The 26,986-nt window shown below is 49.1% G+C and overlaps 2 protein-coding genes and 1 long non-coding RNA gene across 3 annotated transcripts; all 3 read left to right on the top strand.

Annotated features, from left to right (window-relative positions):
* The first annotated feature begins 3,384 nt into the window (after nt 1-3,384).
* On the top strand, nt 3,385-6,207 carry LOC120691886 (NAC transcription factor NAM-B2-like). The gene is made up of 4 exons (XM_039975089.1): nt 3,385-3,635; nt 3,747-3,989; nt 4,279-4,598; nt 4,692-6,207. Exons 2-4 carry the CDS (start codon nt 3,755-3,757, stop codon nt 5,391-5,393), a joined length of 1,257 nt encoding a protein of 418 aa, XP_039831023.1. The 5' UTR covers nt 3,385-3,635; nt 3,747-3,754; the 3' UTR covers nt 5,394-6,207.
* A 1,635-nt stretch (nt 6,208-7,842) lies between these two features.
* LOC120691896 (translation initiation factor IF-2-like) lies at nt 7,843-9,200 on the top strand. Its single transcript, XM_039975100.1, has 2 exons — nt 7,843-8,422; nt 8,937-9,200. Exons 1-2 carry the CDS (start codon nt 8,024-8,026, stop codon nt 9,099-9,101), a joined length of 564 nt encoding a protein of 187 aa, XP_039831034.1. The 5' UTR covers nt 7,843-8,023; the 3' UTR covers nt 9,102-9,200.
* Nucleotides 9,201-10,679: 1,479 nt separating this feature from the next.
* LOC120691879 lies at nt 10,680-12,231 on the top strand. Its single transcript, XR_005682397.1, has 2 exons — nt 10,680-11,179; nt 11,804-12,231. It is a non-coding gene; the product is annotated as an uncharacterized LOC120691879 (long non-coding RNA).
* Nucleotides 12,232-26,986: the final 14,755 nt, after the last annotated feature.

The raw sequence follows: 26,986 nt of genomic DNA, 5'->3' as shown, positions 1-26,986 counted from the left end.
TAGACCACCACACCACCACACCAATTTGCACTTGCTCAACTCGTGCGCCCGGATCGGAGGCTGACTTTCTGAACGTTTCTTCTCCGGTCTTTTTATGGTCATCACTTGGTCAGTGTTCAACCGGCGGTCGTGGCCTGGAGTATGCCTGGCTGCTGCTGTTCTTCATCTCGTTCAAGCAGTTCGCGAATGATCGGACGGGTCGTAGTAACTCTCCTTGGGAACTTGTAAGGCAGCTTCATACCGCTCGCACGAGTGACCAGCGTTGGTTGTGTTGGATTCTCTCAAGATACATTGTTGGAAATGCGGTAGAAAACAATGTAATGTGGTGGAAAAGAAGAACGAAGTGAGCCATCCATGCGTATTATTCTCCATAACCAATTCCACAAAAAGGTTGGAGTTGCCCTTGCGACTGCCCTTTCTGTTGTCCAATGCTAATGGTACTCTTTATTAGTGGTTGGATGATGAGTACTTGGAAGAAGCTTATTAGTCCATAACCAAAAAAGAAAGAAAATGAAAGACTCGCAAGCATGAGGGGAGACGCATGGACGACGAACAAGACAAGCGCATCCGCTTTCGCGAATCGCGATCACGTTGGCCGACAAAGACAGGCGGCGAACGAAGAACATGATCCGGCGAAAGGGAGGGAGGGGTGGCGCTGTCCCGGCACATCACAATTCGATCTCCTTTTCAAAAAAATTCCACAGGGTGATACTTGCTCGGATGTTGCGTGCGGTTCAGGGTTCAACCTCAACCGGTAACCGGCGAACCTGAACTTTCCCTGAGGCTGTCGGGCAACCTCTCTGCTGTTTCTATTCCCCCCCAAGCCGCCACAGAAACCGGAGGACTCGAGCTGCGTTGCCGTCTGACCTGAACATTCAGCAGATCGATCACCCTGCAGCCGCGACATGCCTCGTGGGTGTGACGGTTTTTCCGGGCCCGACAGACACCATCCGTTGAGAGTCAGACGCTAGTCTGACCTGCAATTAATAGCGCAGCCCCCGGCGTTAAGATAGGCATTGACCCTGGATCATCGATCAGCAAGAGTCAGAGTTTGATCAACGGAAGGATCGTCGGGCGTCCGGTCAGAGGCCAAGGCGTCAGGATCATTGACACGATCAAGGTCAGCCAAACGGATCGCGGCGTTAACTGATTACAGCGCGTAGCACGGTAGCAGTCCCAGACGGAAACCCAAAGCTTTTTTTCTACAGCACGGTGCGTCAGCTCACTGGTTAGCCTCTGCACGGACTGAATGGGGCTGGGGCTCAGGTCAAACCGCAGGGCTTTTTCTCAGAATCTTCCTTCTGACGAACTGAAGAATCACTGGCGGTTAATTCAGTTGCGAGTGTGAAAACTAGTTAAGCGCTAATTAATTCAGTAATCGGTGTAGTGGTCAACCGCCGGTCTTTGATCTTTGAAGTCCAGGAAAGTGCCCGTTTGTTTATTTTCTTTGTTTCCGGAAATTGGCCTCGTGTATGTTGACAGCGACTTCCTTTCGTCAGCTAGAACTAGAACCGGTCCGCTCCCCAGCGTGCAGCCATGCAGGGACTCGAACTGTCGCACCGTGACCGGCTAATAAAATAACGCCGCGGCTTAACGACCGGTTAATAAAATACGTCAAAGAATGTGCTTAATAATCATATAGTATATAATACGGCTGCTAGATCTCGTTTGGCACCGATCTGACCGCAGCTCGGTTCAGTGCTGTATTTCAGTTGTTTACTCGAATGCTGAATTCAGAATTCACCTAGTGCAGAATTCCCCCAGCTTTTTACTGGAATCAAAAGGTTCGGTATGAGAAACATGTTTCAGAAAAACCTGCTTGTGATTAAGAAACTATGGGCACGGTCAAGTCATGATCCACGCATGAGCACGGACGGACTGGACGCCGTACAAAACGAGCTCAAATTTTTTCTAATTCAGCGCTGGAACATTCCGAGAAACAGGTTAAGTTCCACCATTGTTTTTTTCTTAATGAAAAGAAAACAGGTATAGTTCGATTCAGAGTTCGGAGTTCAGACTGGCACTGCATTTTTCTTTTCAGGGAACCTGCACTGCACTTTCTTCTTGTAGCTGCCCCGCTCCAAAATTTAAATAAGATAATCCATGGGCTAAGCAGCGGCTCAAGTTAGGCTAGCAGAGAAGAATTCGGCCCATGTATCATTAGAAGCAGGCCGAACAGCGAGGCCCACCTGAGACTGGGCTCGGCAGCTCGGATCTCTTGGCGAAAAAAAAGAGAGGAAAAAATCCTTTCCGCCTCCCTCAATTTTGGACCGAATTCGTTTTTCCTCCCTAGACCACAAAACCGGTTATTTAGACTCCTCGAACTTCCGAAACCATTCGCGCGACCTCCTTTGAGCAGTTTCAGGGTGACGTGGCAGCGATTTTCTCTTTTTCTTTTATATTTATTTTGACTGAATTTTTGAAAAAGCATATTAAATCATAAAAAAATCATAAAATAGAAAATTCAATTTTGTTAGATTCCACATGAGTAAATATATGCAGTGAACATATTATATAGTATACTTTAGTATAAATTTTTTGCTGTAATTTTATATATATACTTTACTGTAATTAATTTATAGATACAATTTTCGTTGTCTAATTATGGTGAAATTTTTATGGTGGGATAATCATTATATGGTGGAGCTGTAGTAAAAATTTTATGATTATAGGATCATGTATGATTGAGATATAGATTTATCTAAGTTTATCTATAGATTCGTCTAAATTTATCTAAGTTTATATAGATAAATCTATATCTCAGTCATACATGATCCCATAATTATAACATTTTTACTACAGCTCCATCATATAATGATTAGCCCACCATAAATATTTTACCATAATTAGACAACAAAAACTGTATCTATAAATTAATTACAGAAAAGTATATATAAAATTACAGCAAAAAATTTATACTAAATTATATCATATAATATGTTCACTGCGTAGATCTACTCATGTGGAGTCTAACAAAATTGGATTTTCTATTTTATGATTTTATATGATTTTTCAAAGATTCAATCAAAATAAATATAAAAGAAAAAGAGAAAACCGCTGCCACGTCACCCTGAAACCGCTCAAAGGAGGTCGCACGAATGGTTTCGGAAGTTCGAGAAGTCTAAATAACTGGTTTTGTGGTCTAGGGAGGAAAAGCGGATTCGGTCCAAAGTTGAGAGAGAGGCATAAATGACTTTTTCTGGAAAAAAAAAACAGAGAGCCAGGACGCCGCAGCCCACCGGCCCGCGTGAGCAGAGAGGCCGCGCGACCGGTGGCGAGCTGACACGCGGTACGGGCGGCGGCGGGGTACGTGTCGAGCGGCGACGGGCCAGGGGGGGTCTGGTTCGGTGCAACGGAGCCATATTTCTCGGGCCAATGCCTTCGGCGCCTCCCCCTCTCTTCCCCTGCCCGCCCGCCCGCGCCTCCGTCTCCGGCCCGGCTCTCCTCCATCGCCACCTCCCCCTCGGCGAAACCACCAGAAATCCCCACGCGGATCACTCGCCCGCCGGCCCTGCTCGCCCAGCTCGCTCGTCCCAACCGACAGCGTAACAAACCCCGGCCATCCTCGTCGCTGTCTGCTCCTTCGCACTAAAAGCTCTGCCAGAGCTGCAGGATACCCATCCGGCCATCCCGCGGTAAGCTAACTGCCTGGCGGTTGGGTGGCACAGGGGCTTGCCTTGCTTGTTGCGTGCGTATATATAGTCTGGTAGATCGATCTGCTGATCTGTTGCTGGTGCTTGCTGGAGGGTGATCGATGAGGTCCATGGAGAGCACGGACTCGTCGTCCGGCTCGGCGCCACCGCGGCGGCGGCAGCAGCAGCAGAAGCAGGCGGGATCGGCGCCGGACCTCCCGCCGGGGTTCCGGTTCCACCCGACGGACGAGGAGCTCGTCGTCCACTACCTCAAGAAGAAGGCCGCCTCCGCGCCGCTGCCCGTCGCCATTATCGCCGAGGTCGACCTCTACAAGTTCGACCCGTGGGAGCTCCCTGGTACGTAGGCGTCATGTAAATCCATCCGTACCAACTTTTGATTGGTGAATTTTTTTATTAATTGACATGATTATCGTCTAACGCCTGCTTACCCGTACGAGGACGGATCATGCAGCATCTAATCTAGCGCTCGCATACATGTATTAAAATAATATGTTAGTACTATGCACATCTTTTTCAAAGTAAAGTAGTAGTGCTAGATTGCTACTGCCGTTTCATACTACCTGCATGCATATGCTGCTCGATCTCAATAATCTCATGCACTGTGGCTTGGACATGACTGGATCAGATAAGGCGACCTTCGGGGAGCACGAGTGGTACTTCTTCAGCCCAAGGGACCGCAAGTACCCCAACGGAGCGCGGCCGAACAGGGCGGCGACGTCTGGCTACTGGAAGGCCACCGGCACCGACAAGCCCATCCTGGCATACACCGGCAGCCGCGAGAAGGTCGGCGTCAAGAAGGCGCTCGTCTTCTACCGCGGCAAGCCGCCCAAGGGCCTCAAGACCAACTGGATCATGCACGAGTACCGCCTCGCGGACGCCCCAGGTTCCGCCACCGCCCACCGGCCGCCGCCCGGCGCCGGCGGTGGCAAGGCCACCTCTCTCAGGGTATGTGTGCGACCCAATCTGTTCTACGCGTCCGTGATTTGATAATCTAACATACGCATGGTGTGGTTGATCAAGCTCTGATTAGTGTCTCAGCTGGACGACTGGGTGTTGTGCCGCATCTACAAGAAGACCAACAAGCTCGGACTCGGAGATCACCAGAGGAGCCTGGAGTGCGAGGACTCCGTCGAGGACGCGGTGGTGGCCGCGTACCATACCCACGCCGCCGCGCCTGTCGTGGCCGCCGCGGGGGGAGGAGGCGGAAACTACACCTCGCTGCTCCACCATCATAACGGCCACGAGGACCACTCATTCCTAGACGGCCTGCTCACTGCGGAGGACGCCGCCGGCCTCTCGGCGGGCGCCAGCTCCCTGAGCCATCTCGCCGCGGCGGCGAGGGCGGCTCCATCAGCCACCAAGCAGCTGCTCGTCCCCTCCTCCACCCCGTTCGACTGGCTCGACACGTCAGCGCTCGCGATCCTTCCTCCGACAAAGAGGTTTCATGGGTACAGCAGCAGCAGAGACACCACCACTGACGGCGGTATGTCCCTGTCGTCGCCGTCCGACAGAAACCACCTGGCTGCTGTTGGCGCCGGTGCCGTCGACAATGGCGCCAGCGGCGGCGGCGGCGGCGCTAGTGCCATTCCTGCGTTCCTCAATCCGCTCGGCGTGCAAGCCGCGGTGACCTACCACCACCACGCCATTCTCGGCACGCCGGTGCCGCCGGAAGCTGCCGCAGCCGCCGCCTGCACTTTCCAGCATCCCTACCAGCTCTCCGGGGTGAACTGGAACCCGTGAATAATCCATGATACCGACGACACCGCCTATGGGCATGCATCGAATATGCATGGCTGGCTTTTCAGGTAGTCAACATTGCTAGCTCTAGTAGTTGTTGTAGTGGTAGTCTCATTAGCACGCACAGGACACTTGCATGCATATAGCTAGCTAGTGCCCCCATTGCCTATATATACCACGAGCACGTACCTGTACGGTCTAGCAGCTAATTAAGCAACGACATTGCTAGTACATAGGCCATATATATTTCAAACAAAAAAAAATCTACTAATATACTTACATAGATATGGATTAGCCTGTTGAAGCTATATATAGTTTGGACCCTGCATATTAATAATTGCGCATCATGCAGTTCATGACATCCCAATCACACAATTATTATTAACTCTTTACTGCATATCGCGGTCGTGTAATTAAGATGAAAAAATTAGGGCATGGTAATTGCATGCGTGTAGATATATATATATATGTGTGTGTGTGTGTGTGTGTGTGTGTGTGTGTGTGTGTGTGTGTGTGTGTGTGTGTGTGTGTGTGTGTGTGTGTGTGTGTGCATGCCCTCATGTAAAAATGTTCATAGAATAGCTATAGCAGCCTCTAGTGCGTATTGTACGTACAGGGGTTTTCCTAATTGAGTGGCAGCTGTGTATAGACCAGCTGCTCTTTGCATTGCAATGGTTTGGTTGCTAGACAAGCCATTGCCCGTCACTGTCTCTCCATCTAGGCACCTCTGCTTGTGCACAAGGTAGTAGCTGAAGATGTGTATCCATGTTTGGGTTGAATCATTGCAATGTAATGCATGTGCAGACGGGTTTTAAAATGGCCAGACCATCTGCCCTATCATGTCGTGCCATGTCACCGCACCCCTCATTTAACCAGTGCTGAGCGGCTGAGAACATGGCATCGCTCTCCCCCTGACCGTGACAGAATCTCGTCCACCTCCTTCCGGCCATTGCTGATCGCGAGCGAGAACTGCGCCGTCGCGCTCAGCCGCCGAGCGAGCTAGGGAGAGCAGAACGAAACCACGCGTCCGTCCGCCGGAGGAATTGACCGATGCCGCCGCGCAGTAGGCCCGCCTTTGACCACCACGCCTTGTTTTTACCCGGACCCCGCCCCGCCCGGGCCTGCTGCCTTGTGTGGCTGGCGGCGCTCGGCTCGCCCGCGCGCTACGCGTCGCCCCGCGACTCGCCGGCGTTTTACCACGCCGCCGTCGCGATCGCCACCGGCCGGCCCGGCCGCGTGATCGAACGCGACCCGGGAGAGGCAGCGCTGCCGCCGCACGCCAGGTGTTGCGACGCGATTGCGGTAAAATGCATGCCACGCCCACCACCCGAGTGCGCGCGGAGGAAGTAACCATGGTCAGGGGTAGATTCGTACATCCGGACGCGTGTATAATTCGGCCGTCGCTGTCCGGTGACAATTCTGTGTACAGCGGCACATTGACGTCGACGGCGGCACGAGGGGGAGGCGGGGTAGAGTCTAGACAAGCGGATCAGGGGAATTGATGCCGAGATTTTTTTTATCGCGGGATACGTACCAGCAGATAAGGACCAGACAGTTTTTTTTTACCTTGCTTTGCCGCGCCTGTGGAGCAGATCACTGCAAAGCACGTTGTGTTTAGACCAAAAGTACTCCCGAACAAAAAGCTGTCGTCGATCGGTAGCTTAGCTGAAACCTACTCGCCCTAAACCCACCGTCGTCGCCCCTGTATCTGTATGGTACCTGTCCGGGTTGAAACTTTTGTGCCGCGGTGCCGTATCTCCTCTGTCACGCGACGCGAGCGCGAGCGCGAGCTGAGCCTAGCTCCGGCCTCCGATCCGCGCCACCTCTCTTTCCAACAGCTGGCGAGTTCGGACGCCGCCGCGGATCTTTATCGCGCGCGGTGACGACGGCGGCGCATGCGGCTTCGACCTGAAGCGTAATTAATTGCGGGTTACGTGCTCCGCATGCTAATTAAATCGATTATCAGCTAGCAGTAAACGAGATTAGATCAGCATCTGTCTGTCCTGGTATGGCGGCGGCGTGGTAATTAGCTAGCAGGGTCGCTTTCGACCGCGGCCGAGGAGGATGGCACTGTGCTCCTGATCCGGCCAGCCGACGGGGTTACCTCGGGGTACCATCTGTCTGTGTCCACCGTGCCCGCGCGGTGTCGCGTATCTACAGTAACGGCTCTCCGCGGCGGGGCCAAAAGCTTTACTTTCCCGACGCCTTTCTGTCGTCCCATCGCCTTAGCTGCTACTGGTCTACAGTGATCCCACGACGCGATTGGAGGCTGGATGGTGCGATTCTGTGTGCTGCCGGCTACCGCCTCGCCCGCCAGCCCGGTGCCGATCCCCCATAGTCAAAACCGTCGATAAGCACGGCGCGGCCATTCCATCCACCGGGCGAAAACGCAAAAGCGATGCCTAATCACGCACTAATCGCTGTCTGATCTATCTGATCCCGATCGATGACAAGGCCAGCTGCACCGTTGCCGTTCAGGGGCAGGCGGATCGAAGCTAGCTAGGTTTGCAGCCAGCCAGCGATCCGGCCGGCCGGCCCGGAGGGTCGGGCCGGGCTTTGCCGTCTCGGGCGGCGGCCGCGGGGGAAAGAAGAGAAGAGGGACAAGTGCGGCGCGGCAGCTTCCGGGGAGGCCTATGCACCGAGCTTTTTCGGCCACTGCAGCGATGATGATTGGTTCCGGACCTTCTGGCGCGGCGCCGGCGCCGGCGGCCGGAGGAGAGCGTCGGCGCCACCACCCGAACGTCAGCGTGGTGTGCAGCGGGCTCCCGCGGCCCGTCAGGCCGGTGCCCAGCGCGGCAGGCCCACGGCCCGGGACGCCGAGGCCGGGGTGTCCCGCGGGCGGCGCGACGCCGTCGGGGCGAGCGGAGTGGAACTGGTGGCGCGCCGGCGCGCGGCAGGCGGCGGCCGCACCGCCGAGCCGGCAGAGGAGAGAGGACCTGCAGGGGCGCCAGGCCCGCGGTGCGCGTGCCGCGCACGGGGAAGGGGAACCGGGAGCTGGCGCGGCGGGCGCTCGCGCCGAACGCCGCACGCGGGTGCGGGTCTGGTTTTTCCCCCCACCGGTCCGGTGAAACCGCCGCCATCCGGTAGCGGTTTACCGGACCGGTTTGACCTATTACCGGTGGAAACCGGTTGAATTCAAATCCAAATTCAAATAAATTCAAAAGCTCCCGTGCAACCGGTTTGACCGGTTTACCGGTCGGTTTGACCGGTTTGAATTCAAATCCAAATTCAAAAGCTCCCGTGTAACCGGTTTACCGGCCGGTTTGATCGGTTTACCGGCCGGTTTGACCGGTGGGCCTTAATGGGCCGGCCCATTTTTTTCTTTTTCTTTTTTGATTTAACTTTAAATCCCCGCAAACTATACTAAATGAACGAATTTTTGAGAAAATTTGACACCATTAGATTCATCGCACCTTGAAGTATTTTTAGAATTTTATTGAGAATTTTTCATTTTTTTAAATGTAAATATAAATTTTGAATTTTGGCCGGTTGGGTACCGGCCGAAACCGGAACCGGATCAGTTACCACCGATTTGGTTAACCTAGGGTGCGGCCGCGGAGGCGGCGGCGGGCCTGTGCGAATGAGGAGGTGGAGCTTCCGGCCGGCGCCCAGCCGGCTGCGCAATGCGTCGTCGCTCTCCTCGCCATCCCCCGTCTCGCCGCGGCTGCGGCCGTCGTGATCGGATTCTTAGATTCGCCGTCACGGAAATGAAAATTCTTTGATCTGTACAGCAATTCAAGCTTTGTGCAGTTGTGCACGCTTCAGCTCGCTTATACGCCTCATCTGGGTTTTTTGCTATATACTTTTTGATCAACGAGTAGTTTGTCAGCGTCTTCAACAAGATCTCCGGAAGAATACCAGCCGCCAGAGCACATAGCGGCGACTAGTGTTCAAAACACCACACTAATTACAGAGTAACCAGATAATTTTGCATTTTCGCTCTGCAGGAAACTTGATAACTTTACCTGACCCATCTAAAAGCATTGCATCATTGCATGTGTTGCATTGCACTGATATAACTGCCATGCTGATCCTATGCTCGTACATAAAAACTGAGATGGAGCATTGCATCTCACAACTATAGTTTTTTTTTAGGGCAATCTCACAACTATAGTTGTTATGGTCTTTTGGAGCTTAATAACAGGGGAGCATCAATTACGCCAAACATCTACAAAATCAAACTTCAGTTTATGAGGTCTGCACCGGAGATCGTCACACTCCTACTTGACATCTGGCGATCTAATTAACGTCCCAGCAGAGTACAATGGGACATACAAGAAAAATGGGAGGCTCTTATGGATCTTCTGGAAGATAGATAAGAGATTCATCTTTAAAGTTCACTTAGGCCCAATTATCTACTGTAAACATGTTCAACATTTTGGTAGAATTAAGGAATTAACTCAACATGTTGTTAAACATGTTCAACTTTTGGCTTTAAAAATGCTGAACCTGTAAAAACAAAATCTTGAAATTGAAAATATAAAATATTGAAAATACTAAAATGAAAATGTTGAAAATAATCTCCGGTGAGCTGGACGGTTTCTCCTCCGGCGGCGGCGTGCATAGCGCGACGCGCGGCGGCGGCCGCCGCAGCAGCAGCCTGGCGCGCGCACAGCAGCAAGCAGCAACAACACGCAAGCAACACGCAGCAGCAAGCGCGCGACGGCGGCAAGCAGCAGCACGCAGCAGCAAGCCGCGGCGGCCAGCAGCAGCACGCAGCGCGTGGCGGCCAGCAGACGAGCGGGCTTAGGGCGGCGGGGGCGCATGATGAGAAAGGGGACGTGAGGAGGAAGAAGGTTAGGGTTGAGAGGATCTAACGGATAATATTGTTTGCAAGAATCTCAAACACTGGCAGGTGGGGAAGAAAAAATCTTGTAAAAGATGTATAAGATTTCCGAGAAAAATAGGTGAATTTCGTCGGCGACACCTTCAAGAGCACACGCCTCTCCTTCATATCACAGGACATGATGGGCCTCTTGTCCGAGTGACGATCGTAGAAGAAACACCTATAGCTATCGCAGTTGGGATGAAACGCAACGACAAGCCTTTCCAGCCCACACGACAACTCCCCTGGCCCAAACAGAGCGTCAATTATGAGCATCTCCAGCAGACTATCTATCTCTCTTCCCAATACCAAAAACTGTCTTTTTGATAATATGAAGTGCTCCAGCAGACTACCAATCCCATCGTCAATACCAAAAATTTTTGGCAATTGCCAAAAACACAGCTCTTTCACCCTAAATAGAGGGGAGACACACCTCTCCCCTATCCACCGACCACCGTTGCTTTCGGCACGAGGACTTTTCCTCATCGCGCGCTCCGCGTCGCCTTCCTCTATTCCGGTGCCGCTGCTCACCACTCCATCCCGGCGCCGCCACTCACCACTCCATCCCAGCGCCGCCGCTCGTCTCGCTCCTTCCCGGTGCTGTACCATACACTAGATTGAGAGCCTGCTCACCTGAATCGACCTCTTCTCAAGCGAAATTGATCTTCTTGTGCTTGTGCTTGTTTCTCTCTACGTCTCCCGGCGGGTAGCGGAAGAGAACCAACTCCTCGCCGTCGAGGCCGGGGCTCAATCCCCTAGGCTTTGTCTGCAGCCAGCGCTCGTCGGATCAGTTCTCCATGACACACCCCGCTCATCGATTTGCACCTGAAAAGTGCGGGCACGAAGACGTACAGGAACGCCACGCTCACCGGATTGCTTGACGCAGTAGAGGAGTCAGACCTCCACCAAATCGCCAGGGACCCAGCGCCCCTGATCTCCCTCCCTCCCAAGCATACGAGGAAAGGTATATAAATTAGATGCCTCTATACATATCTGCTTAATGAATGTGATTTGGAGTCCGTGAATTTGATTTCAAGCAGATCTTGTTTCTTTGCTTGGTGCCAAAAGAGCCTCCACCTGAGATGGTTAGAGGAACCCAGCGGCACTCCTCAGGTCCTGGGTTCGACCCCCCGTGGGAGCGTGTAAGGATGGGGCAGGGGTTCGGGGGTTTTCTTGACCTGTGTGAGAAGGTCTTCTCTTAATGCAACGCCCGGGGGCTGTCTTACCCCCCGCAGGTCAAGTTTTTTGTTTCTTTGCTTGGTTGACGTGCTGAGCTAGAGTAGCTTCTTTGTTGTCCCAGCATGTGGTCTGATCTAATTTGATGGAAATAAAAAATAGGCTATCACCATATATATTCATGTGTTGAGCAATTGTTTCTGCATATATAGAAAAAGAACTGAATGTTTCTGCAAGTGTATTTTGGTTAGCCTTTCATTTCTCTACCCAATAAATATTTGTACAAGTATATTTCTGCAATATGAATGATATGTGAGTTACTACTTGCATATGATCCTAGCTTGGCCGTACCTCCCTCCTTCATTCAGTTTGAGTTAATCAGGATGTTTAATTATTTTTCCTTTTTGTGCAGATGAATTCACTTCTTGATTTGTTTTTTGACGATGAGTCCGATGAGTCTGATGATGACTTCGAGATGGCAGCAGTTTTGATTGCTGAGATGGAGGAGATGGAGAGGAATAAGCAGCCCAAGCGTGGTGGTTCCGTGCAGGGGCGTGAGGCGGTTCATTTTAAAGAGTTCTTTCCATTTATATGTGTCGCTAATATTTATGTCAACAACGAATGGCAAGATGCTTGCACATATAATCAGGGGAAGAAAGCGAGAGAAAATAGAATCTGGGTTGCATACGGGCTGCTTTGGGTCAGTGCGGCCCAGGTACAAAATATGAGTGATAAAGTATTGGTAATCTGTTGGAGGAGGTGAATAAAAAGATCAATACCAATAATAAGTGACCACCTATATGTATTTTTTGGAGATGTATTACTTGGTAGTCTGCTGGAGATGCTGCCTGAGTCCACTCCTCGCTGTCATGATCCTCCCCAAGAGCATAGATCACCAGCTGGACACCCGTTTGTCTGCGCTGGACGTCCACGTAGATCAAGCGGCCTTGCGAGTGGCTGACGAAGTCGTAGTCGGTAGACCGCCGGGACGGCGAGCCGATGGTCCGCCACTCCTGGCACTGGGTGTCCATCGCGGCGATGACGTGGCGCCACGTGGTGACGTGCAGGAAGCCGTTGAGGTAGGTCATGTGGCCGGCCAGCTGGAGCCCAAGGCACCACCCGCTTTCCTTGGCCTTGTTTGGTTCGCACCAGGGTTTCTAGTGCGCACAAGCCTAAAAAAGAATCTCGCATGCATAGAGTGCTAAATAAAGTCTATTTGCAAGATTTTTTCAGAGATGGATATAACTTTTCGAGGAAAAATATAATGACGGTAATTAATCGATGATTGGCTACAGTAATGCTGTAGTAACTATTCTCTAATCACGCGGTCAAAGACCTCCTTAGATTCTTCAGGGTTCCTAGCACAGAGGTTCTGAAGTTTGTTTTGTAAACTGACTTTGTTTAACACCGTAATTAGCGATCAAAATTTTCTAGTACTCCCTAGTACAGAGAACCAAACAGAGCCCTTCTTCGCCCAAGCGCCGGTCTCCGATGAGTAGATCTCCACCGCACTGACGTAGTGCTCGTAGTGGTGCTCCTCCTCCTCGAGCTGGAAGACGTGTAAATGCGGGGAGGTGGATGGGTCGAAGCCCAGCGCCGCCGAGCGCGCCCTCGTGTAGAAGTCGTCGAATTCGGGCTCGACGCTCGGCGGGGGCAGGGTGACCCACTCTGCGGTGGCTGGATTGCACACGACGTAGAAAGCCGCCGACAGCGGTGGCAGTGGGGGTTGTACAGTGGCGCCGGCGCTACCGGTGGTGGCCGGTGAGCGTCGCAGGAGGAGAAGCCCGTTGCAGGAGTCGAGCAGCTCGATCTTTGTTGGCGATGACGAAGCCCCAGGGCGGGTAGCGGCGGCGGCAGACGAAGAAGCAAGTCGCGGTGTGCGCGAACTTGTGCCTCTGGGCGGTGTCGGACATGAGGGCGCACCAAGACTTGAAGACACACCTGAAGTGGCAGAGTGACTTGGCCAGCAGCCGCGAGAGGATCTCGACGACGAGGTCGTCGGGGAGGTTGGCCACCAGCCTCTCCGTCGCGGGCCAGCCGAGGAGGATGACATTGTGCTCTTGAACGGGCCAGCCGGCGGGGTTACCTCGGGGCACCATCTGTCTCTATGTGCGGTGGCGTCGCGTATCTACAGTAATGTCTCTTTGCGGCGCGGCCAAAAGCTTTCCTTTCCAGGCGCCTCGAAGCCTTTCTCACCGTGTTCGGCAGGCTGGAGCTGGAGGCTGGAGCTGGAGTGGTGTGAGAGAAAAATACTATTACCTGGCTGGTGGCTGGAGGCTGGAGCTGGAGTGGTGTGAGAGAAAAATACTGTAGGGCTGGAGGACTGAAGACCAGCCGAACACGGTGTCTGTCATCCCGTTGCCCTAGCTGCTACTGGTCTACAGCGATCCCACGACGCGAGTGGCGGCTGGCTGGTGCGATTCTGTGTGCTGCCGGCTACCGATCCCCCGTAGTCAAAACCGCTGATAAGCACGGCGCAGCCGTTCCATCCGCCGGGCGAAAACGCAAAAGCGATGGCTAGTCACGCACTAATCGTTGTCTGATCTATCTGATCCCGATCGATGACAGGGCCAGCTGCGTTGTTGCCATTCAGGGGCGGGCGGATCGAAGCTAGCTAGGTTTGCAGCCAGCTGGCGATCCGGCCGGGGGTGTGGGGCCCGGGCTTGCCATCTCGGGCGGCGGCTGCGGGGGAAAGCAGAGTGCAACAGCCCGGTCGCCTACCTGCTGCTATCCGGGAGCTGTCGCCGCCCGGTTGATGACGCGATCTCCCCTTTTGTCCCGCTGCTGGCTGCTGCCGCCACCCCATACCTTACCTCCCTCGTCAGTGAAACAGTGAATCCACAATTCCCCACCGCACAACGGCAACAAAAGCGGACGAATTTCACGGTGGGGGAAAAGGAAAGGGAAGGAGGGCGGGAATGCACGCGGTTGTGGCTGTCGTTCCCCGTCGCCGGTGGCTGAATGCACCGTGCCGCTGGACAGGCGTGACGGATGTGACTGTACTGCCGCCAGGGTCGTACAGGCGGGGGATGTGTGGGGCCCGGGGCTAGGGTGAGAGCGAAAGCGGCTGCGGCAGCTACCGATCATGACGGGGGTTAATGGTAATGGTGTGTCGCGACAGGCCAGAAGAAGCGTCGGGATTCGCCCATTAACGTACGGTACGTGTCGCGTACGAGTTACCGCGAGGAGTTTAATTCGGCGTGCGGAGGCAGGATGTGGAGGATGTGGAATGAAGACGGCATGAGTGATGGGAGTGAAAGTTAATCCAGCCCACATTGGGCTCAACCTGTATGCAGCTCTATATTGGGCCACGGCAGAATTCTCGGACTAAGGCCGGTTTAGATGTTTTGTAAAAAAAATTTGCGATGAAATCTTGCGAATTTGAAGTACTAAATGAAGTTTATTTACAAATTTTTTTACACAGATGGGTTGTAAATCGCAAGACGAATCTAATGATGTTAATTAATCCATAATTAATTAATAATTAGCGGATGGTTACTGTAGCATCACTGTTGCAAATCATGGATTAAGTAGGCTCATTAGATTCGTCTCACGATTTACAGCTCATCTATGCAAAAAATTTTGTATATAGATTTTATTTAGTACTCCATGCATATGTCGAAATATTTGATGTGACGTTTTTTTTGTGTTTACGGGATTTATGGGGTTTGGAAAGGTTCGAAGCTATCGGGCTGCAAAATGCCCGTTCGAAGAAACGCTAGGCTGTGATCTACAGGTAGATTTGGGCTTACCCACGTCCACTAGATCTTTCTTTCTTTTTCTTATTTTTTTGTGTGCGGAACACGTTCACAATATATATACAGTATATATAAGGATGTAAACATCTGCTACAAAAGATTCTTGCTTGCCAAATATGAAACGTGGCAGCTAGAGATAGGCCGAAATGTGCCCGATCCGACATCTTCAAAGCTCGTTCAGAGACGCCCTAAAAAAAAGCTCGTTCCGAGACATTCTGGACCACCCCTCTGCTCTCTGATGACACCCCAGAACGTGTCACCCCACGGCCATCGTCATAGCCACCCTCTGGAACTGGAAGAATGCACTTGTGTTCGAAGGCACGTTTGTGTCGGTAGCCCAAAATCTCCGGGCGACAGCAGCTGATCTAGTCATGTGGACTCATAGGTGAATTTGCGTGCGTACAAGTTAGAACTGCGGAGTGATTAACTGATTATCTATGTATAGTAGCCTATTTAGTCGGCTGCTTCTGACTGATTATCCCTTTGCTCTCTGATGACACCCCAGAACGTGCAATCCGCACGGCCATCATCACAGCCATTCTGAGTGACTGAGTCTCTACAACTGCGGAGTGATTGTCTATGTAACATTGGGGGTGTTTGGATGCTCCGACTAAAAAAATAGCGCTAGGGAATCTTGCTATTTTGATGTACTAAATGTAGATTATTGACAAAACACATTCCACAACCCCTAAGCTATTTTGGGACACGAATCTAATGAGCATAATTGATCCATGATTTACTGTAGTAACTGGACACTAATCGTGGATTAGCATACCTCGTTAGATTTGTCTTGCAAAATAATCCAGGAGTTCTGCAAATAGTTTTGTGAATAAACTTTATTTAATAATCTTAAATAGTAAGATTCTCTAGGGCTAAAAAAATAGAAGATCCAAACAAGCCCATTCTAGCCTATTTAGTCCCCTGCTTCTACCCTAGTCATGGACAATGCAACAACAACACATGTCAGTACAACCACGAAAGTCCATCCGCATGCTGTTGTTAGGCCTTGTTTAATTCGCAAATTTTTTTGAATTTTTGATATTGTAGTATTTTTGTTGTTATATGATAATTAATATCTAATTATAAACTAATTAGATTTAAAAAATTCGTCTTATCGTTTACAGTTAAATAACTATTTTTCCATGTCTAAAAATTCGATGTGATGGGTGCTGTAGAAATTTTTTAAAAAGTAAACGTGGCCTTAGTATACTCCAGTTGACTGCCAGCCATGTTTCTCACGATCCACGTATTGACGTAACGTGTCGGACTGACGACCGAGCTGCAAGCCTCTCCAACAGAAACCAGAGTGGATGCCACCGCACGGCGTCGTCACCCGTGCGCGATCGAGCAGGCTGGACGCTAGAGATCGAGGCGCAACCACCCCCAGGCTCCCAGCCGTCAACTCGACCCTACATGCCGGCCGGCTCCTCCTCGCATCAGAAAAATCCCGCCGCGGCGGCCCGGCGCTTAGCGTTAGTGGGGCACTAAGATGCGGCTAATGAGTGATCAATCGCCGCCCGTGCGCTCGCGACCCCTCCGCTAATGGTCGATCCGCCCGACCCACGCACGCGGATGGTCCACGGCCTGGGGCGGGGGTGGTTGGGCATTCATCAGGCGAGGTGCTGCGGCAAGTGGTCCTGATCATGGGGATCCCCCAGCCGCTCGGGGCCGGGGGGGGCCCCGCCGGAACTCGGAGGGAAAGCGCCGGCTCGGGATCGGATTCAATGGGCAGGTGGATTGGGATCCCCACCGTAAAGTGCTGGCACGAACGCGGAAAGATACGTGCAGGTCGCTGGCGCCGGCGGCCGCGCGCAGAAAGCCGGCGGCGAGCGGCCTCCGGGCGGGCGCACGCGATGACGCCACGGCTTGGTGCTTGAACGAATGAACGAGCCGTTCATCCATGCACTGGGCCGCCGGACTTGATTTGCAGAGATTTTCTGGAGATCTTGAAGTACAAGGTTCCTTTTGCCCGCTTGGGATATTGTATAGAGTAGCAGTAGTAGTATCTCTTTTGGGTTCAGATACGTTCCTTTCTTTGTTCAGGAAAAGGCTACGGCGCTACGGGCCTTCTCTTTTGCGCCGCGCCGTCTGATGATCATGCTCGAAAGAATAATTTTGATGGGAGATCAGTTAACTTTTTTGTGTAAATGATAATAATATCAGCTGTACTGAATCTAATGTGGCTCGGATCATGCAAAGCTTAGGAGGAGGGATAAGGTTTGAGAAAAACGTGAGAGTGAGAATTGATGTGGAAAGTTGAACTGTCAGTCCAAATGTTCAGGGGTAGGTAACTTTGGCTAGGAAAACTCCAAAGTTGAAATTGTTAGAACTCTAGGATCACACAGGGCACGGATCAAGTGGGGTTTCTTTTTCTTTTCTATGATCTGAGTACAAGGGTTTCTAGATCTACGGGAAATACACAGAGAGAAAGTAGAGAGACCTTCGGCGCCACCAGAGGAGCTTGAGCCGGCCATCCCTTGTTCGCTGATGGTGATCTGCACTAGGGCAGCGGCGAGTAATGCAGCGGCTTCGCGGTCGTGACGACGTTGTCGTGGACAACGACGCCAATGGGGACGAGTTGAGGACGAAGGCGGCGGCGGCAATGGTGGTGCTTCCCACTGCTCCAGCGCCCCCTCCAGATCGGCTTAGGGTTTTGGGAATGTGGGTGAGGGTGTCGGCGGCACGGTGAACCTCGTACCGAGCGCCCCGGCCCCTCACCCCTATTTATTTGGCGCTGTACAGTGAGGGCCCACCAACCATTAATGGGTTGGGCGCCCCCGATCAGAGCGCGGGATTAAGGGGGTGCAGGATTAAGGGGCCTAATAGGCCATTGGGCTTATTAGGAAAGATATCAATCCAACATTCTCTCCCTTGATTTCACTTTGTACTTTAACTTTATACTTTAATTTGAAACTTTTTCCTTTAATTGTTCCATCACAGATTAATGAATAGAGCATGTTTTATCGTCACGGTCCAAGACCGATAGACTCAACAGCTACCACACATATCACTATTTTGAAACAAATTCTTTAACTTTTGGGCCCTTTTATTCTCCAAAAATCACAGGCTTTCCCTTAAACCCATGCCGGCTATGTGTTCATTGAACACATTGGGTGGTAAGTCTTTTGTGAGCGGATCCGCAAGCATTTTCTTTGAACTTATATGCTCGAGAGTGATGGAGTGATTCTGTATTTTCTCTTTCACAATATAAAACTTTATGTCAATGTGTTTGGTAGCACCACTTGATTTATTGTTGTGAGCATAGAACACTGCGGGTTCATTGTCGCAGTACATTCTGAGTGGTCTTTGAATGCTGTCTACCACTCTTAAACCGGGTATGAATTTGTTTAACCATTCAACCTGCTCCCGAGGCCTCATAACATGCTACAAATTCAGCGTACATCGTCGATGACGCAGTGACACTTTGTTTGGAGCTTTTCCACGATATGTCTCCCGCAAAATCCGCATCTGAGTACCCTTCTATCTCCAGAGAATCGGATTTTCTGTATGTCAGCATGAGGCCTTTTGTGCCTTGCACATAACGCAAAGTTTTCTTTACCATGATCCAGTGTGCCTGTTCTAGATTACTTTGATATCTGCCAAGTATCCCGGTAACAAAAACTAAGTCAGGGCATATACAAACTTGAGCATACTGTAGGTTTCCGACAGCTGAAGCATATGGAACTATTTTCACTTGATCGATCTCATACTGGTTCCTGAGACATTGAGATTTCCCAAATCTATCGCCCTTGACTATAGGAGCAGGTGAAGGCTTACAAGCATGCATACTGTATTTCTTTAGAACCTTTTCCAAGTAAGCCTTCTGTGACAATCCTAATACCCCATTTCTTCTATCTCGATGAATTTCAATTCCCAAAACGAATGAAGCTTCATCGAGATCTTTCATATCGAAATTTGAGGACAGAAATTTCTTTGTCTCCAGTACCAGACCGACATCACTGCTAGCAAGTAAAATATCGTCCACGTACAGGATAAGAAAAATAAATTTTCCACTTTTAAACTTTGCATAAATACAATTGTCCTCATCATTCTCTTTAAACCCAAATTTTCTTATGGTTTCATCAAACTTTAAATACCACTGCCTAGAGGCTTGCTTTAATCTATAAATGGATTTTCTTAGGCGATATCCCATATGCTCTTTTCCTTCCATGACAAAACCTTTCGGTTGTGCCATGTAAACACTTTCACATAGATCTCCGTTAAGGAATGCCGTCTTTACATCCATCTAATGTAACTCTAAGTCATAATGTGCCACCAGTGCCATTATAATTCTAAAGGAATCTTTACATGAGACTGGAGAGAATGTCTCATTGTAATCAATCCATTCTCTTTGCGTAAAGCTCTTTGCCACGAGTCGTGCTTTAAACCTTTCTACATTCCCTCTGGAGTCACGTTTAATCTTGTAGACTCATTTGCAGCCAACTATTTTGGCCCCTTTAGGAATATCCTCTAAATCCCAAACACCATTGGAACTCATCGACTTCATCTCATCTTCCATAGCCTCCAGCCATTTGGATGAGTGAGCACTTCTCATGGCTTCTTCATATGAAGTGGGATCGCCCTCCATATGAACATCTTCTGTATTATAAATTTTATAGTCGCTATAAATAGCTGACCTCCTGACTCTTTAAGACCTTCTAGGGATCTCAACTTCTGGTACATATTGTACCTCAACTTGTGGCACATTATTCTTTTGGGGCTGTTGTGGCTCCCCTTCATCTGTGGCAATTGGTTCTGTCAGATCCTGAAGGACAGGTTCCCTATCATTATTTATTTCCACAGCTGGAGAACTCACAACTGGTGTTGGCATCACAATATCAGGTATTTTCAGTGCAGCAGCAAGTGCTGGCATCACAATATCAGATATTGTCAGTGCAGCAACAACAGGTAGTGAGAAAAAACGGCTCTTCAATCATCGGAGTGGGCACACACACCCACTTCTCCTCAAGATCAATTTCTCGAGTTACCATGCTCCCCCTTACCATTTCTTCCTCTAGGAAAATAGTGTGGTTCGTTTCTACAAACTTTGTGTGTCTGTCTGGGCAGTAGAAACGAAAACTTTTTGACTTTTCTGGATAGCCAATGAAATGGCAGCTTACAGTCTTGGGATCCAGTTTCCCAATATTTGGGTTGAATACTTTAGCCTCAGCCGGGCTCCCCCACACACGCAGGTGGTTTAGTGAGGGTATTCTTCCTGTCCACAGCTCGTACGGTGTTTTGGGCATCGACTTACTTGGCACTCTGTTGAGAATATGGATGGCGGTTTTTAACGCCTCCATCCACAAACTCAATGGCAAGGTGGAGTAACTCATCATACTGCGCACCATATCCATCAGTGTACGGTTATGCCTTTTAGCTACTCTATTTTGCTGAGGCTCGCCCGGTGTAGAATACTGGGCGACTATTCCATTTTCCTATAGAAACCTCGCAAAAGGTCCAGAAACTTGTCCATATGGGGTATGCCAACCGTAGTACTCCCCCCACAATCGGATCTTACTATTTTAATTCTTTTATCATGTTAATTTTCAACTTCAGCTTTGAATATTTTAAATTTATCCAAAGCCTCTGATCTTTCTTTAATTGAATAAATGTATCCAAAACAGGAGTAATCATCTGTGAATGTTATGAACGAGTCACAACCATCCACACCTCGCATAGGAAAAGGTCCACAAATGTCTGTGTGAATTATCTCTAAAATTCCTGCGCTTCGGTTGGCATCCTTTTTAATTTGCTTTAAAAACTTTCCTTTAATGCATTCTATGCATTGTTCAATATCAGAGAACTCTAGTGGAGGAAGAATTTCATTCTTTACTAATCTTTCAATTCTCCCCCTCGAAATATGGCCTAAACGACAGTGCCATAATTTCGACGATTCAACTTGAGTTCTCTTTCTTTTCCTGTTCGCATTCACTGACAAGGACGCTGTCACATTTACATTCGCATCATACACGGAATGTAATTTATCACACATAGATAATAAATAAAGCTCATCGTGAAGGAAAGCATCACCAACATAATTATTATCAAACTATAGTTCACATTTGCCATTCTCAAAATGACAACCATAACCATCTTTGTCTAGACGTGACACACTAATGAAGTTTCTATGAAGCTGTTGTTGGTCAAAACCCACCGGCGAGTAGTGACAGGCAACATGAGGAGCCGGGAGGCTGCCGGGGCACTGGCTGGCACCGGTCCCTCGGTCAACGGCCCAGATCCTGGCACACGCCATCGCTTCCGGAGATGCTGGGCGTGCCACCTGATCTATACCCGATCAGGAGGGTGCGAACGTGCCTTTGACGATTTGCCTACAAGCACAAACACGTGTAAACATTAGACCGAGCCGTAGTCGGCTCCCCGGGACGACTCTTGCATCGGCTTTAAAGAGCCGATCGAGTCCCGGTGTCAGATTGGATCTGCATATCCAGATGGTAATGGATAAAGCAAATAACTGCAAAAACTGCTTCAATTAAATCTAGCTAATCTAATCAACGACGGTAAAAGCTTCACTGCTAGATCGGAACATCCTACACGTAGTTAGGCCTAACGAGCGTAAAAGATAACCGAACCTTGACCAGAAAAGAGGCCTAAGAACAAGTGAAAGCCAATTCCCGGATCAATCCCTATTAAGATCAAGGCAAAGCATCTAATACGTCGCAGGATCATCCAACCCATTTGCAAGGCCTAAACTAGCAGATATTACGCCAATTCTTAAGTATAAAAACTAACCATAACAGATTAGATCTACTAGATAAAAAAGGTGCAGAGTGTCATGTCTACGCGACTAATTCCATACAATGAGAATTAGTATAAGATTAAAACATGATCGCGCAGAGATGACATGATGTTCGTAGATGATAAGCAACAAAAGCACGATGAATCTACTATAAATCATGCTACCAAAATCAGGATAACTAGCACTACTCGCCATCAAAAATGCTTCAGTACGAGTAATACCAAGGTAAAAGCAAGAACAACGCTGCCCTGATCGCAAGAAGCGATCAGGGCAGTATGGCGCTTACTTGGACGAAATCCTAGAATTAGGGGTGGCGGTGCGCCGAGAGTTGTTGTTTGCAAAACATGATGACGTTCGCTTTTTTGACAAATGTCATAGAGTACATATTTATAGTCCGGAGACTTGGACGACAATCTAAACTAACGTGTCCATATCGAACTCTATCTCTAACTCAAACTGAACTAAATCTAAAGATACATGGCCCACATGACCCAAACGCTCACGCAGGAGCCGATTCGTAAGCCTCCTTTAATTTCCGCACTAAGCCCAATTTACTCTTGGCCCATTAATTAACCCTGTTAATTTATGGCGATAACACATGCCCCCCAAGTTTCAAAGTATGAATGCTTTGAAACTTTGTATAGTTGACACCTCAATCTGCATGATGGACTCAGCGCCTCGGCTCTTCTGATGCTGCTCTTCTGATAGCTGATGCTTTACTGATAGCCAACGCAAAGAGACGAATCGACTTTACTCCTCCTGCTAAACAACTTGGATTTTTTGAACAGAAAATAACTTCACTCCTCAAATGATTCTCTCAAATCGCTCAATGTGTATGATTCCTCACCAAAGCATTATATTGCCTCCTTTCTCCCTATCTCTAGTATGGCTTTTTGTGGAGTTCAGGGTAGGGAATGAAGAGGTAGCATACTCTGCCGCACATGTTGCAAAGTCAAAATCCGGATCCAATAGAAAAAGCAAGTCATACAATCAGATCAAGATGTGCATGTGTGTGGAATTTTTGTGGCTGGAACCCGCATCCCCTTTTTGCAGAACTCTCCCTTTTATCTTTTGCTGAGATGTAAGCTGTCTTTCATTTTTCTTTCTTCTTTTTTTTTCTTCTCATGTTTTTTGGGCACAAACATTTATATATTTTTCTTCATTTTTTTACATAGCCCAAATCTTTCTACATGATGAATATAAAGAGTTCCATCAAAAAAGGAATGGAGCATTTTTATGGATGGAAGGCATATACTTGCGTAACTTCCAGTGTAGAAGTCAGCATATGAGTGGTTGAGTACATGGAGTGTACGTGATCTTGATCTTAAAAATATGAAGCGAATCTCACAAGGATCACAAAGAATTTGACAATGCTCAATGCAAACACAAGCAGCATATGTATAAAGGTTTTAAATGTGTATATATGGCTCTGGTAGGAATTTAGCATATCACAGAGGAGCTAAGCTATTTAAATTCAAAATTCCCAAGTATTTTGCAGTAAGAAATAAAGTTTGCTCGTCATACCGGTATCAGTAGTGTTGGCGGCATCGGCAATTTGTTGGTGATCTCCTGTAGCTTCCCGATGCTCTCAACAATTGATCGATAGAATAGATCCTGCTTTTTTTTATATGCTGGAGGTGATGTAACGCATCGGCTTTCCTTAATGTTACTATTCCTGGAGGTGATGGCAACGCATCGGCTTTCCTCACTGTCCCTTGAGGCGATGGCAATATATCAGCTCCCCACACTGTTCCTGGAGGCGATGGATTTCAACTCAACGTGTTGGCCTTTTTCACTTTTGCTTTTTTGTTTTTTTTTACTGGCCAACTCAACGTGTTGGCCTATCTCATTTTTGCTTTTTTTACTGGCCAACTCAACGTGTTGGCCTATCTCATTTTTGCTTTTTTTTTACTGGCCAACTCAACGTGTTGGCCTATCTCATTTTTTTTACTGGCCAACTCAACGTGTTGGCCTTTTATAATGCAGTCAGATGGATCTCATCGGCTCTTGTTAGTCGCCTTCTCACATGCTCGGAAAATATTTCTTGAGGTGTTGCCCATTGACGGCTACAGGAAACTTGACACCATCTAATTCTTCAAGCATGTACGCATTTCCAGGAAGGACCTGATCAACCTTGTACGGCCCATGACAAGTTGGAGACCACTTAGCATACTTCCTGTCTTTAGTTCCCAATGGTAGCACTGCCTCCCAAACTAGGTCTCCAACCTTGAATTCTTTTGGCTTGACCTTTTTGTTGTATGCACGAGCAACTTTAGCCTTGTTTTCCTTGATCTTCTCGAGTGACCAAAGTCTTAGCTCTGTAAGATCCTCCACATTATCGCTCATCAAGGCTGCATACTCTTCAGCCAATAGATCATTCTGAAACTCAACACGCCTCGATCCGGCCGTGATCTCCCATGGCAACACAGCGTCTTGATCGTAGACCAGATGGTATGGTGACGTCTTGATGGATCCGTGACATGAAATACGATATGCCCACAAAGCCTCTGACAACACCTCATGCCAGCGCCTAGAATATTCATCGATCTTCCTTTTGATCAGCTTGATAAGGATCTGGTTGAATGCTTCGGCCTGTCCATTAGCCTGGGCATAATACGGGGATGTTCTGATCAGCTTGAACCCTGTGTCATTGGCAAACTTTCTAAATTCCTCCGATATAAAGACCGATCCTCCATCGGTCGTAATGGTCTGAGGAATCCCAAACCTATGAATGATGTGCTCTTTAACGAAACTGATCACATCTTTTGATGCCACCGACCTCATGGGTACCATCTCCACCCATTTTGTGAAATAATCCGTGACAGATAACACCCATTGGTGACCTTTACTAGATGGCGGGTTAATCTGGCCAATCATATCCATGGCCCAACCCCTGAATGGCCATGGCTTAATGATAGGATTCATTACTGATGCCGACACCATCTGAATCTTGCCGAATCTCCGACATGCCTGACATCCCGTGTAATATTTAAAGCAATCATCAAGCATGGTAGGCCAGTAATATCCCGATCGTCTAATCAGCCATTTCATCTTATGAGCCGATTGATGAGTACCGCAGGCTCCTTCATGAACCTCATGCAAGAGCTGATTCAACTCCGAAGGCCCCAAACATTTAAGCAGCAATCCTTCCAAAGTCCTGTAGAACATGTCGTCCCCTATTAGAACATACTTCATAGCTTTGAGTCTTATCCTTCTGGGTGTCCCCCGAGCCGAATCCTTCAAATAATTGAAGATATCGGCTCTCCAGTCTCCAGGTTCTAGAAACTGAACCTCTACATCGACCCCATCAGATGTTTCCTTGTATCCGGAAGCCATCTGTGCCAAGTCATTTGCTTCACTGTTCAAAGTCCTTCGTATCCAGTGGAAATTAATGTACCTGAATTGTGACATCAACTCACAGCACTGCATCCATATCGGAAAAAGAGGCTCGCTCTCACATTTATATTCTTCCGTGAGCTTAGAAATCACCAGTTTCGAATCCCCAAATATTTCCACTGCTTCTGTACCAGCTTCCAGGAGTAATTCCATCACCTTACGAACGGCCTCATACTCTTCTAAATTATTGGTGCATGGAGTAGCCATCCTAATGGAAAAAGAATAAATCACCCCACGAGGCGATACCAAAAGAATTCCTACGCTACACCCATCATCACAAGGCGATCCGTCGAAAAACATGGCCCAGGCACATACAAAAAGTGCAAACACGTCAGTGTTGACCCTGTCTGCAATGAGATCCGCCAGTGCCTGTCCCTTGACTGCCTTTGCAGGTTGATATCGGATATCGAATTCTGACAATGCAAACATCCATTTTCCTAGTCGGCCTTTTAGAATAGGAGCCGACAGCATATGCTTGATGACATCTGATTTACATATGACGATCGTTTCTGCCGAGAGCAAAATATGTCGAAGCTTTGTACATGTAAAGAATAAACAAAGACAAAGCTTTTCAATCTCAGGATACCTGGTCTCGGCGTCCAACATGCGCCTGCTGAGGTAGAAGACAACCCTCTCCTGATCGTCATGTTTCTGAATCAGAACCGAGGCGATGGAAGTGTCACCCACGGACAGGAACACGTAGAAAGGCCTGTCCTGTTGAGGCGGAACGAATACTGGAGGCTTCGACAAATATTCCTTGATTTCATCAAGAGCCTGCTATTGTTCTGCCCCCCAGTGAAACTCATCCTCGGACTTGATCTTCACCAGACCCATGAACGGCTCGATACGCCCAGACAGATTGGAGATAAATCGTCTGACAAAGTTGATTTTGCCGATGAGCTTCTGTAACTCCTTCTTCGTAGTAGGCGGCTTCATTGTCTTTACCGCTTCTTGACTCCTCAAGCCGATCTCGATTCCTCGCTCATGTACCAGGAATCCTAAGAACTGACCGGCCGATACGCCAAAGGCACATTTCTTCGGGTTCATTTTGAGCCCAAACTTCCGAGTCCGCTCCAAAACCTTACGCAAATCTTCCAGATGCCCCCAGCCGATGTGGACTTGACCACGACATCATCAATGTAGATTTCTACCAGCTTGTCGATGAGATCATGAAAAATGTAATTCATGGCGCGTTGATACGTTGCGCCGGCATTTTTCAATCCAAAGGTCATAACCAAGTACTCGAACAAGCCGACCGTGCCTGGTACTCTAAATGCGGTCTTGCTTATATCCTCTAGGGCCATGAAGATCTGGTTGTAGCCGGCGTTACCATCCATAAAGCTCAGCATTTTGTGACCGGCAGCAGCGTTGATCAATGTTTCTGCCACGGGCATCGGATATTCGTCCTTTGGCGTCGCTCTATTGAGGTCTCTGAAATCCACGCAGACTCTCCATCGGCCATCCTTCTTCTGTACAGGGACCACACTGGAGATCCATTCTGCATACCTACATGGCCTGATGAACCCTGCGTCCAACATCTTTTGCACCTCTTTCTTGACCTCCTTCAGGACTTCAGCCTTCATCTGCCTTGCTCGTTGTTGAAACGGCCGAAATCATTTTCTTAAGCGGGAGCCGATGTTTGACGATGCTTCTATCCAGACCAGGCATTTCAGTATAATCCCAC

The sequence above is a fragment of the Panicum virgatum genome, chromosome 2K (genome assembly GCF_016808335.1).
Source record: "Panicum virgatum strain AP13 chromosome 2K, P.virgatum_v5, whole genome shotgun sequence".
Lineage (NCBI taxonomy): Eukaryota > Viridiplantae > Streptophyta > Magnoliopsida > Poales > Poaceae > Panicum > Panicum virgatum.
The sequence above is the reverse complement of the archived record's forward strand: the minus strand, read 5'-3'. Positions and strand labels throughout refer to the sequence as shown.

Bases quoted from the DNA above. Each gene is read 5' to 3' on its own strand.
- LOC120691886 (XM_039975089.1), top strand. From the start codon at position 3,755: ATGAGGTCCATGGAGAGCACGGACTCGTCGTCCGGCTCGGCGCCACCG. The intron at 3,990-4,278 runs GTACGTAGGCGT...TGACTGGATCAG, and splicing joins CGACCCGTGGGAGCTCCCTG to ATAAGGCGACCTTCGGGGAG. The intron at 4,599-4,691 runs GTATGTGTGCGA...TTAGTGTCTCAG, and splicing joins GCAAGGCCACCTCTCTCAGG to CTGGACGACTGGGTGTTGTG.
- LOC120691896 (XM_039975100.1), top strand. From the start codon at position 8,024: ATGCACCGAGCTTTTTCGGCCACTGCAGCGATGATGATTGGTTCCGGA. The intron at 8,423-8,936 runs GTGCGGGTCTGG...GGTTAACCTAGG, and splicing joins GCGCCGAACGCCGCACGCGG to GTGCGGCCGCGGAGGCGGCG.